Source organism: Acipenser ruthenus, chromosome 2 (genome assembly GCF_902713425.1).
Source record: "Acipenser ruthenus chromosome 2, fAciRut3.2 maternal haplotype, whole genome shotgun sequence".
NCBI lineage: Eukaryota > Metazoa > Chordata > Actinopteri > Acipenseriformes > Acipenseridae > Acipenser > Acipenser ruthenus.
The window spans coordinates 16,949,686-16,960,040 of record NC_081190.1 but is presented as its reverse complement, the minus strand read 5'-3'; the positions used below and the strand labels follow the sequence as shown (position 1 = coordinate 16,960,040).

General features: G+C 37.2%; 1 protein-coding gene across 2 annotated transcripts; it reads right to left on the bottom strand.

Moving 5' to 3' along the window:
• LOC117400082 (DEP domain-containing protein 1B-like) lies at window positions 1–9,460 on the bottom strand. Of its 2 annotated transcripts, XM_058990226.1 has the most exons (12): window positions 9,225–9,460; window positions 7,662–7,927; window positions 7,208–7,349; window positions 6,969–7,096; window positions 6,224–6,354; window positions 5,113–5,160; window positions 4,812–4,952; window positions 3,235–4,248; window positions 2,769–2,935; window positions 2,310–2,486; window positions 1,858–2,043; window positions 1–1,706 (listed from the first exon to the last, which is right to left on the bottom strand). In XM_058990226.1, the coding sequence occupies exons 1-12, from the start codon at window positions 9,270–9,272 to the stop codon at window positions 1,545–1,547; spliced, it is 2,610 nt and encodes an 869-aa protein (XP_058846209.1). In that variant the 5' UTR covers window positions 9,273–9,460; the 3' UTR covers window positions 1–1,544. The 2 variants fall into 2 exon arrangements, with proteins under 2 accessions (XP_058846209.1, XP_033855424.3); XM_033999533.3 differs by lacking the exon at window positions 3,235–4,248 and having other exon boundaries at window positions 9,225–9,455.
• Between the last annotated feature and the right edge of the window lie 895 nt (window positions 9,461–10,355).

Here is a 10,355-nt window from a genome sequence, read left to right as displayed (position 1 = left end):
TGATTTAATCACAAAAGTATTTGTGTTGAACTTTCTGAACTTACAACACTTGGACACACATAATCCAGGGCAGATTTTACAATGATACAATGTAATCTTCAAAAAATAAAGGAACTACAAGCAGCAACAGGACGTACCGCCAACATGCGTCTTTTATTGGTGGATTAAAATGTTTGACTGTGGTTCTTACAGTGTGTATTTACAGACAGCAAAAGATTGAAAGCATAATCAGTGTCTTGCTGAATTGCCAACATTTAAAAAATGTAATACTTTGTCTAACATGGTGTTCAATGTCTTACGTTTTAGAAGATATCTTTAGACAGGGCACCACACAACATACACATGCAGAGGTACTTTTAAAAGTCTACCATGGCAGTTATGTATTTAAAACTTAAAACACAAACATGCGCTCCAAAGATTACCATTTAAAACTGGTAGCTGACAGGAAAGGGAATTGCACAGTAGGACATGCAAATAAACATCCAATAAAGGAATCACTACAGCCAGCAAGACCTTGAATTACAGTATAGGCACAAACATGTCCTACTTAACTGAAATGTAACAAAACTCACTCTAACACACATTTAAATATCCTTGTACCTGCATAAACCGAACACACGTCATCAATCAATACCAAAAAATGCACTCGGATGTACATCTGTATTCTATTGTTAAAGTTGCCACAGAATAACGCTTCACTCCAGTTTGGTTTAATTAGTGTCTGGTCAAACACATGCCATACAATTGTTTTAATACCAACCTGCTGTTCTCTGAAGCACTGACCAAACGCAACAGATAAAAATGTGAGAACTCACAAACATTTCCTTAATGCACTAAATATTACAGTGATTATTCCAGTGTAAAAATAATAATTTTCAAGTATCTACATCTTATTGGCATGAACTAGTTTAAAGAAATGTACATGCATGCCTTGTTCTGGGTACATTAATCATTATTTAACAGACAACTGAAAGAAAAAAAGATTGTGCAAATCCTAGACTAAATAATCATATATTTTGTACAGGTGAAATGTTAGTAGTACTTTAACATGGGCAATAAATATTCCTTGTAAACACTTTATGCAGCAGAACAGGACATTAGTCCTGGTTCATTCTGGGACTTTATATAACATTTTCCTCTCCTATAAATTAATTTGTTAATATTCTGATAGTGAGTTGCAGTCCAGATTTTGAAAGGTGCAACACACCTTGGTGACCTTGTTTAATCAGAACAGAGGCGATCAGTACTTTTTTTTTTTTTTTAGGTAAACTAAAATAATAAAAGCTCTGGATGTATATTTTTATGCTGGACTGCTTGGAGACAGCCCCAAGAAAGTATGAAGTAAAGAGATTTCAAAAGAATAGAACATATTAGACCAAGTTTAGCGTTTAGATTTACTGCACTTTTAGCTTCCGTAATATACTCTGAGAGTGAAAACTAAAAGAGTAAAAAAACTCAGGATTTCTTTCAGCAGTTACATCTTGTTAAAATGACTGACACCAATAAAAGTTTGACAAATTGAAATTTGCAACCAAAGCTGAATCTCACGTCCGGAAGCTCCTGGTTCTTTGAAATGGCTGGAATGGTTTCTTGAGAGTGAAAAACATCAGCTGAGGTTTAAATGTAGGTTTTTCTGGAAACAGAGCTGCCTCGCTTTCCACTGTGGGAAGTCGCTTCTTGTAGACTTCAGGATAAGACTTCTGAAACTAATGGAGAGAAAATGAAAACTGTTAAACATGAAGCAGTGGCATCTCAGTATCTCCTTCAGAAATTGTGTTTTTTACATTTGAATATGGGTTTTACTAAAAACTCATGAAATGATTACCAGTCTGAAACAAAGAGAAATTGCTGCATAACCTGTTTAAGTTTCTTCTTTTTGTCTTTGATGGACAGTTCTTTATCCTTAATGATCCCTTCCAGCAATTCCGCCATTGGAGCCAGTGAGCTACTGGCTCTCTGCTCATCAAACTCTTCTTTGCTGATCTGTTTGCAGTAGGATTGAGAAACAATAGAGGCATCTGCATCGGCTCCAGCATACTTTATCTAAAAAAAAGATATATACATTCAAATTAACATAAGACTCATTTAAATGAATTATGATTAGTATACAGCATACCGAGTATGTAGACTGTAAAATCCATATAAACGGAATATTTTGCATAACATCTGCATAGGACTATGATGCATCTATTAGTTAGCATATGCCAACAGTATGCAGAATACTAAAAGTCCCTTGGTGCATGTAGCATACTGGTGACATTTTATTTTTAAATGGGATATCCACCCATGCATGCTATAAAGTGACCCACCTGAACTCTTCGCATGTGGGCCAAATGCTCCTCAACTGCACTCTGTAGCCGATTAGGAACCTTCAGGATCTCATCATAATTGTCCATCATAAATGTTACCAGCTTAGTGGCCAGAAGTTCATCCAAGTCAACCTCATCCGCTGAACACAAGATACTACGAGAAAAGGTCTGAACCATCTGAGGAGGGAAAAAAACCCCACAGTATTTAAGAGCTATTACTTCTGCTCTGGATAGGGGGTATTGTTTCTGCTATAAATAGAGGAGGAAATTAGTAATGCCCCAACAACCTATCCAATACAATAATGCATGACAGAGTGCTCAGATATTGATATGGAATTATACAAGACATTTTTGTTTTGTGTTCTACTGGATATTAAATGTATGTATTTACAAACTATCTACTGGGCTTCAATGCTTACAACAAGCAATGCATGTTACATGACGACATTATGAACCTACCAGGGTTCTGGTCCCAATGGCATCATTGAGTGGTGGGATCTGAGTATTCTGACAAATCCGTGCCATCAGTCTCATCAGTAACTGCAGCTTTCTCCTGTTTACTGGAGGCAGGAGAAGACAGCAAACCTGAAGGGCTTCGGTTGCAATTTGCTGCTTCTGCAGAAGGCCTATATCATGAGGAACAAAATGTTGATTCTAAATATGCCCCATTTCAAGGAATCCTTATAAAATTAGCTAGTCAGAAATAACAGTGATAAACAGTACGACCAATTAGGTAAGAAACCACTAGATGATCAATAGCTTTTGTTTAACATTCAGCAAGCAAAAAAAAAAAAAATCTATCTTGTAATTTTGAAAGATTCACAACACCTGAACCCAACAATCAAATGCCACCAATGCCTGTAAAACAAAAGCTACAAGATGATTCCACAGACAGAATCATCCTCTCTTGTGAAATGGTGCTTACTTGACATGCTGCTAGACTGAGGGTTTGTGCTACCAGTATCACTGAGTGAGCTGGACCAAGCTTTTTGACCCGAAGCCAGTGATAGAGGGGCAGTGCTTAACTCTGTAAGAGGTTTGCTTGGAGAGCCAGGCTGGAGCTTGTTGAAGGAGTTGGTAAAGCAGGGATTCTCAGAGAGGAGGCAGTCTTTGGCACTTCTCAAAGTCTTTGCATGATGAAAATTACCCTGACCAACACTCTGACGTTCAGTCCCTTCGTTCCTCAATGGCAAAGTTGACACATTTCCTGGGCTGAAACAATCTTGGCAGGATTTACAATGGGAACCGTGTGTAGTTGGCATGCAGTGCACCGACTGTGCTCTTTGCAGCATCACTCCATACCCCTGATCTGTGCTCTCTTTGTCTTCAGGGTTTGCCAAAAGTTCAGCAGTGGAAGTGAAGGCGGAAAAAGAATGTCTGTTCCTTCTGAGATCTGCGCCGTATAAGCTTTCTTCAGAGCAGTATCTGTACGTGGAGACCCAGGGGTTCAAAGTCTCACTTTGAAGTCCCTTGAGATTTTGCAAGCTATTGCCGCGATTTATTTTTAACACTTGGTTTTCATCTGAAATGTGTTTTCTAGCCCGTAGGCTACTTTGGTTTGTGTGGATCAAGAAAGGTTGGGAGATGGATCTCTGGTATCTTTGTTCTTTTGTAGCACTAACACTGTGTGTGTGTGAACAAGTATTTCCATTTGAGCTAGATGCTTCTCTGCAGTTTATTGGTAGGGGTCTAAGAGTTCCAGCATTCCATTCTTTTGAATGACCACTGATCACATGTTGTAGGGATTCAATTGGTTCACATGCCCCTTGCTGTACCTTTCTAGACAAGCTCAGCATAATGTTTTCAATAGATATATGGGAACTGAGCCTGCACCGTCTCCCCTCTTCAGCTGTTGGCTTCTGCTGAATTCGCAGAGGTTGTTTTACAGTCTCCTTCCTTTGTGGGGTTTGCTTCTGCAGTGCAATAAACCCTGACAACGCTGCATGAGGTGCAATGAAACGGAAGGTGACAAACGAATGAAAAGGTTACAGATAAAGACCCACTTTTCAAACAGTGACATAAATAAAACAAACATGCTTACAAAAATGTTTTAAAAATTGCAGCATGCAATGTGTGATGTGTTCAATGAACATTCCATGCAGATTACTGTGCGAGAACAATGAAGTTACAGACAAAAAAGGGTGAGGCAAACTGAACATGTAAATTAAGCAACCCAAAGCATATCCTTAAAAATGCAATGAAGTCAAGATTCTTCTTTATGCCAGCTAACACATTCAGTTCACATTTAGATGGACAAGTCCTGTAAACATCATACCCATTCAAATGTAGAGACATAGTATTTTTTTTTTTTTTTTACTAGTGTTGTGATTTTTTTTTTTTTTTTTTAATTACAATTTGACAAATACAGAGTCTCTGTTTTATTCACAAAGATTTCACACACTATAGCCAATAAGTGACCCAACCTACAAAGTATACAGTAAGTGAAATACATTAAATAAAGCCTTATTACTGATACTTTGACAATTATATATAATGACTCACCAAGGATATTGACGAAAATATCATAGAGCTGAAAAGTGAGCAAAGGCTCTTTCAGTTTGTGGAAGTAATCTGCTACTGTTTTCAAGACGTCTCTCTCAAACCCAGGATACATCGGCTGTTTAAGCTCACTACCATTAGGCCCTGAGAGAGAAAAAACAAAACAAAAGCCACAATACTGTATGTATGCAGTACTAAACCAAAACAGACAACATTCCGATCGTTTTGGGATTTTATATGTTTACAGATAAGAGAAATGCAGTCTCTCAAGAAGTTTTAGGTCGAGTGTTAAAATGATACTTACAGTTTGCTAAGCATTTCATGGCAGATAAAACCCAATGAGGAAGCTCTTCTGTTAAAAAATGAGCAAGGTTTAAAAACTGAACGTACATATACAGACAGTAATTTTATTATTATTATTATTATTATTATTATTATTATTATTATTATTTATTTCCTAGCAGACGCCCTTATCCAGGGCGACTTACAATCGTAAGCAAATACATTTCAAGTGTTACAATATAAGTAATACAATAAGAGCAAGATAAATACAATGACTTTTGTTCAAGCAAAGTACAGGTGTGACAAAATACAATTCAATAATACAGCAGATAACAGTGATAGTTACATCAGGATATGATTAAATACAAAATACTACAGATTAAACACTTGGCAGATTACAGTATTCTGAAGTACAGGATTAAATACAGTAAAATAGGGAGCAGATAAGAGCAAATAAAGCGCATTTAAGGAAGGGTGATAGTGTCCCAGGATAAAAACAGAGGAGTTCTACAGGTGCTGTTTGAAGAGGTGAGCAAGGAGAAGGATTTTATAGAGAAAACATGATAAACAGTTAGTGTAGAAAAAACTGAACACTGTAGCCTATGAGTATCAATTGTAAACCCCCCCCCCCCCCCCCCCCCCCGTTATTTGACTACCTGACTTTCACAAACGTGAAACACTGAAAACAACAAACTACTGACGGCCCTTCTACAGTAAAGTATAGTCACGGTATAATTTACTATCAACATTGCCTAACCAAATTTGTAATTTATTGAATCATTGATTCTTGAAATGTATTTTTGTTTATGACTGTAAGTCGCCCTGGATAAGGGTTTCTGCTGAGAAATAAATAATAATAATAATAATAATAATAATAATAATAATAATAATAGACCAGTGCACTGTTCATCTTAGGAATTTAGCTACAGTAATGGACACACATACCGAGGGCCTTATACCCCTGGAATATGTTAGTTAATGGGTTAGAACATTTTTTTCAAAATCAACAGACCCATTTTTAAGTCTGTGGATTAAGATTTTATGATGAAAGTTACATATTAAACGTGAAGTAAAACACATTTAATATGTAAATCAAAGTCTAATTCATTCATTGCAGCTTGCAGAGATCTTACCGGATTTGTCTTGCAGAACCACAACTCCTTGCTTATTGGTATTGTACACATTGTAAAGTATATGCTTGGGGTTTATCAGTTTTGAGTCCAGCACACCATTGAGGGATTCCAGTCCCACTATCTTCTGTAAACTGTTTAAAAAAAAAAAAAGATATATATAATTCATAACTACACAAATATACCAATCTTAACCAGTAAGTCACTTTTCAAAATGTGAGGTATTTAGACACATTTGTCCTGAAATTTTAAAAAAATCATTTCTGATTATTAGTGACACTGACATTATTAGTTCCTTCTTGGTACGATCAGCCCCTATACCTAAGCATTAGTAGCATATGCTCTGAGAAAAGTTGGGCAATTATGCTAACAACCACTTAAACAGATGCAATAGGTAGTTCATTTTTGATAAATGCCTACATTTAATTTGTGATGTTTTTTTACCTTACTTCTTAAAGTTGCCCGGGGTGTACATGACAGTGCCAGACCGCAAGATACTTTTACCAGGGCCAGTATAAAGAAATGGCAGTATGAAACAAGTACAATTGAAAGCCAAGTTAAAATAAACAGCCTTCTCATTCATCACGGTTGCTAACTATAGAGTTGTGTAACTGTTGCTCGTTAGTTTATTTTACATTTGTGGTTATGTTCGACTTTCAATACACTTCATATTGTAGCAAAAAAAGGCTGACTCTCACACTCCAACACATGCCCATCTCAGGAAAAACAAACCACGAGTTTTACATACTGTGCAAGAGTCATCGATTTCCAAATGTGCTCCACATTCCTGGGTGAGATTTCTCTCCTGTGTACCAGCTTGCACTCATGCACCTCTCCAATCGCAATGCTGTGCCGCTTGTTCCACAACTCTGAATTCTTTAAAATAAAACACACACACAAGTGAAATGTATAAATCACCCAACAAATATAGTATGTTCTTTGTATTTTCATTTGAAGACTGTTAAAGTATGTGTATGTATGTCTTACCAGAACAAGTGGCCTCATTGGATTCTTATCCTGTGAAGACATTGGTTCATAATCATCCCATTTCGGAAATTTGGGAATACAATTCTTTTCAGTGTACTGGGGCCTTTTAGGATATGGCTTTAGTGGGGATGATGGAGGAAACCTGTATTAAATAAGAAAGAATATTAACTGTACTCCTAAATTAAATACTGATATACATATTTTCTAAAAAACAGTTGCAATCTTCTGTTACAATCCTCAGTTTCAGGTTTCAGAGACTCAAAAGCATAATGATTTGGTGCCTTTGTATTAAGGGGGAAAGACAGAGTTGTGAGATTATTTCCATCGTGAACAGTATTGAATGTAACAGTTACCAAGTCACAGTCAGTTACCAAGTAACCCCAAATTGTCATATACATGGCAAAATATTTCAAGTCAGTAAAGAGGACTGGGTGGTGTCAGTTGTTCCTCTTACCTGTGCAATTGTCCATTGTCCTCAAAGTCTTCTTTGCCCCACCTTCCCTTTATGTCCTCTATCACATGATTTTTCAAGTATTTCTTTAGCAGCTGTACAGTCTGAGTACGGGTGACCTCGGGGCCAAAGTTCTGGTTACTCTTAAGCAGCTTGTGTAGCCAGTCCACAGCTTCGGAAGCAGTGAAACAGCTTTCATAGGTTCGGAAATGAACCCGATGCTTCCTCAATGGCATGCCAGCACGAAACAGCTTAATTGTTTCATTCCACTGTAAGCGTACAAAAATATAAAAATAAATAACAGCATAAAGTAAGTGTTAGCTAAATAAAGAAAGACAACAAGGCATTGGTTATTAACTTGAAAAGAAAGAGCTTAGCAATCTGGCCGGACAGAAGGTCAAGTCAGGTAAAAAGCGGATCAATGCCATGAAATTACAGTAACTTGTGCAGACTGATGTTGTGACCCAGGGGCATTTGAAGCATCGTAAAATAAAGGTTTGTCTATAATACAGTAATTCCAATGACTCCACCCCAGTTCAGACTATTGCAAATATGTACTACGTTGAACCGACACTTCCTTTATGTTATTGACATAGGAAACAGCTCTTTACCTATGCTCTGGTTTTACTGGAGTGTCATATTCGGGTCATTCCGTGACAAATCTCCCAACAACAGGTTACACCCTGCCATCTCTGATTTACACCAAACTTGGTTATGGGGTTGTTTCAGGCAAACAAGCTCACATTTATATTGCTATACTCATTAGGTAAAGGGGTCAGAAGTTAGAGAGGTCAAAATGTGGTTGATGTGTACCTCTCCTTAACGTTAACCAACCTTTTACTCAAGCGGTTGGTGCTACAGACTTTTGGGAGGTGTCATTTTGGGGTACTCAGCATTTGTCATCTTTCTCTGGCCAGCGATACTGCTGTGATTCCCACCCAGGGTGCATGAATTGGATATAAAAGTCCCCAAAGGTTAGGTTATTTGTTCAAAGCAAACCAAGAATATTACCTTCCTTTTGCACAGACAAAGCCGAGACCTTGAGCTGTTCTTTATTTTTGGTGTTTCACCGCAAAGTCAAAATCTGTATTAAGGTGTAACTTTCTTTTGTTTTCTTTCAAAGAAAGTATTTTTTTTTTTGCTGTGAGGTTTCTAATACAATGACACCTCTCACAAGTCTGTAGCACAACCCGTTTTTGAGTAAAAGGTTGGTTAACGTTAAGAGTGGGTACACATCAACCACATTTTGACACCTCTAACTTTTTTACCCATTTACCTAATCAGTCTAACAATGCAAATATGAGCTTGTTTGCCTGAAACAACCCCAGAACCAAGTTTGGTGTAAACATGAGACGGCGGGGTTTAAAATCCAAATTGTTTGGGGTGCTTCGTCATAGAATTACCCATTACAGTTATTACATCATAATTTAAAAAAAAACTGAAATGCATTACTTAAAAATTAAAGCGCTTTTCTTAAGATTTACATTCCTTGGTGAACCATACGCAACCGCATAGCCACACAACGACCTGCCCACAGACTTTGTACCTGAGAAGCAGAGCACTTACCAGTTTTGTAGCTCGGTACGGACCAGGCCCAATTACTTTCCCTTCCATGTTTACCGCTTAGAATTTGTATTTCAGTTATATGCTAGGATTCCATATTTACACACGGATTATTTCAACTCCTACTTTTCCCTATTTACCACTCACTCGCCTGCTGAACTCCGAAACTCACAAAATAGTTTGAATTCAGTAGCTTCAAACCTAACATCGTGATTGGACCGGAGGCATGATCATGTGACCTTACCTTATTCCTAATATGGGAAGAGGAAAGAACGCACAACTGAGACATTAAAGGGGAAGTTTATTGCAGCATAGAAATGCTCGTGGCATTAATGAAAACTTGACCACGGATTTGTGCACATGCTTAAAAAGAGATACAGAAAAATACAATGCATTAAATAACATGTGCAAAAAAAGTAAGCACAACCATGTTTTTAAAAGGAGTTTTTTTAAGTTTAGTTTTAAAATAATTCATTTTCCAGTAGAAGCAGTTGCGGGTGTCTTTTTAAACAGTTCGTTCCTGATGGAGATCGGCCCTTCTTACTATTAACCCTAGACCAGCACAGCATACTAGATTGATTTGTTAATGCACCTAAAATAGCATTTAGTACCTGGTGATGTAAAATCAGGGTAACCATGAACATGGTATCAGATTTTAATATTTTTTTGTAAAGCATAACAAAAACAGCAGAGGAAAATGTTAGTATAAATTGAATATGTCTTTAAAACTCCTGCCTTTACTTGCTTCCGTTTAACAAAGTGCATTGCCTTGTTGATTGAAATAATTGTAATTTCTGCGTTTAAGCACAGCAGCGTGTTGTATTCAATCCAGCAGGTGGGGGTAACTTTCAGCGAGAAACAATCGTGACCAAAATCTACATATAGTGTGGTGAGGTCCCTGATCCACAAAGCATTTACACATGCAAGGAACCAAATGGTGAAAATGCTTCGTGCTCAAAGTGCGAGTTGGGGAATGCGGGAATGTTATTTAAAAAAAAAAAAAAAAAACACGTCCACATATCAGGTTACAAAAGGCACACAAACATTCGAGAGGCACCAGTAACTAGAAAAGAGTTTGACCACTTTGTTATAAAAAAAAATAATTCTGCAAGCTTGAACACATCAATATACATT

What these genes read in the sequence shown, in the direction of transcription:
- LOC117400082 (XM_058990226.1), bottom strand. Translation starts at nt 9,272, where the DNA reads ATGGAAGGGAAAGTAATTGGGCCTGGTCCGTACCGAGCTACAAAACTG. An exon ending in CAATGAGGCCACTTGTTCTG is followed by an intron (nt 7,097 to 7,207) that starts GTAAGACATACA and finishes TTTATTTTAAAG; the next exon opens with AATTCAGAGTTGTGGAACAA. An exon ending in TCAGTCTAGCAGCATGTCAA is followed by an intron (nt 2,936 to 3,234) that starts GTAAGCACCATT and finishes CTCATGATATAG; the next exon opens with GCCTTCTGCAGAAGCAGCAA.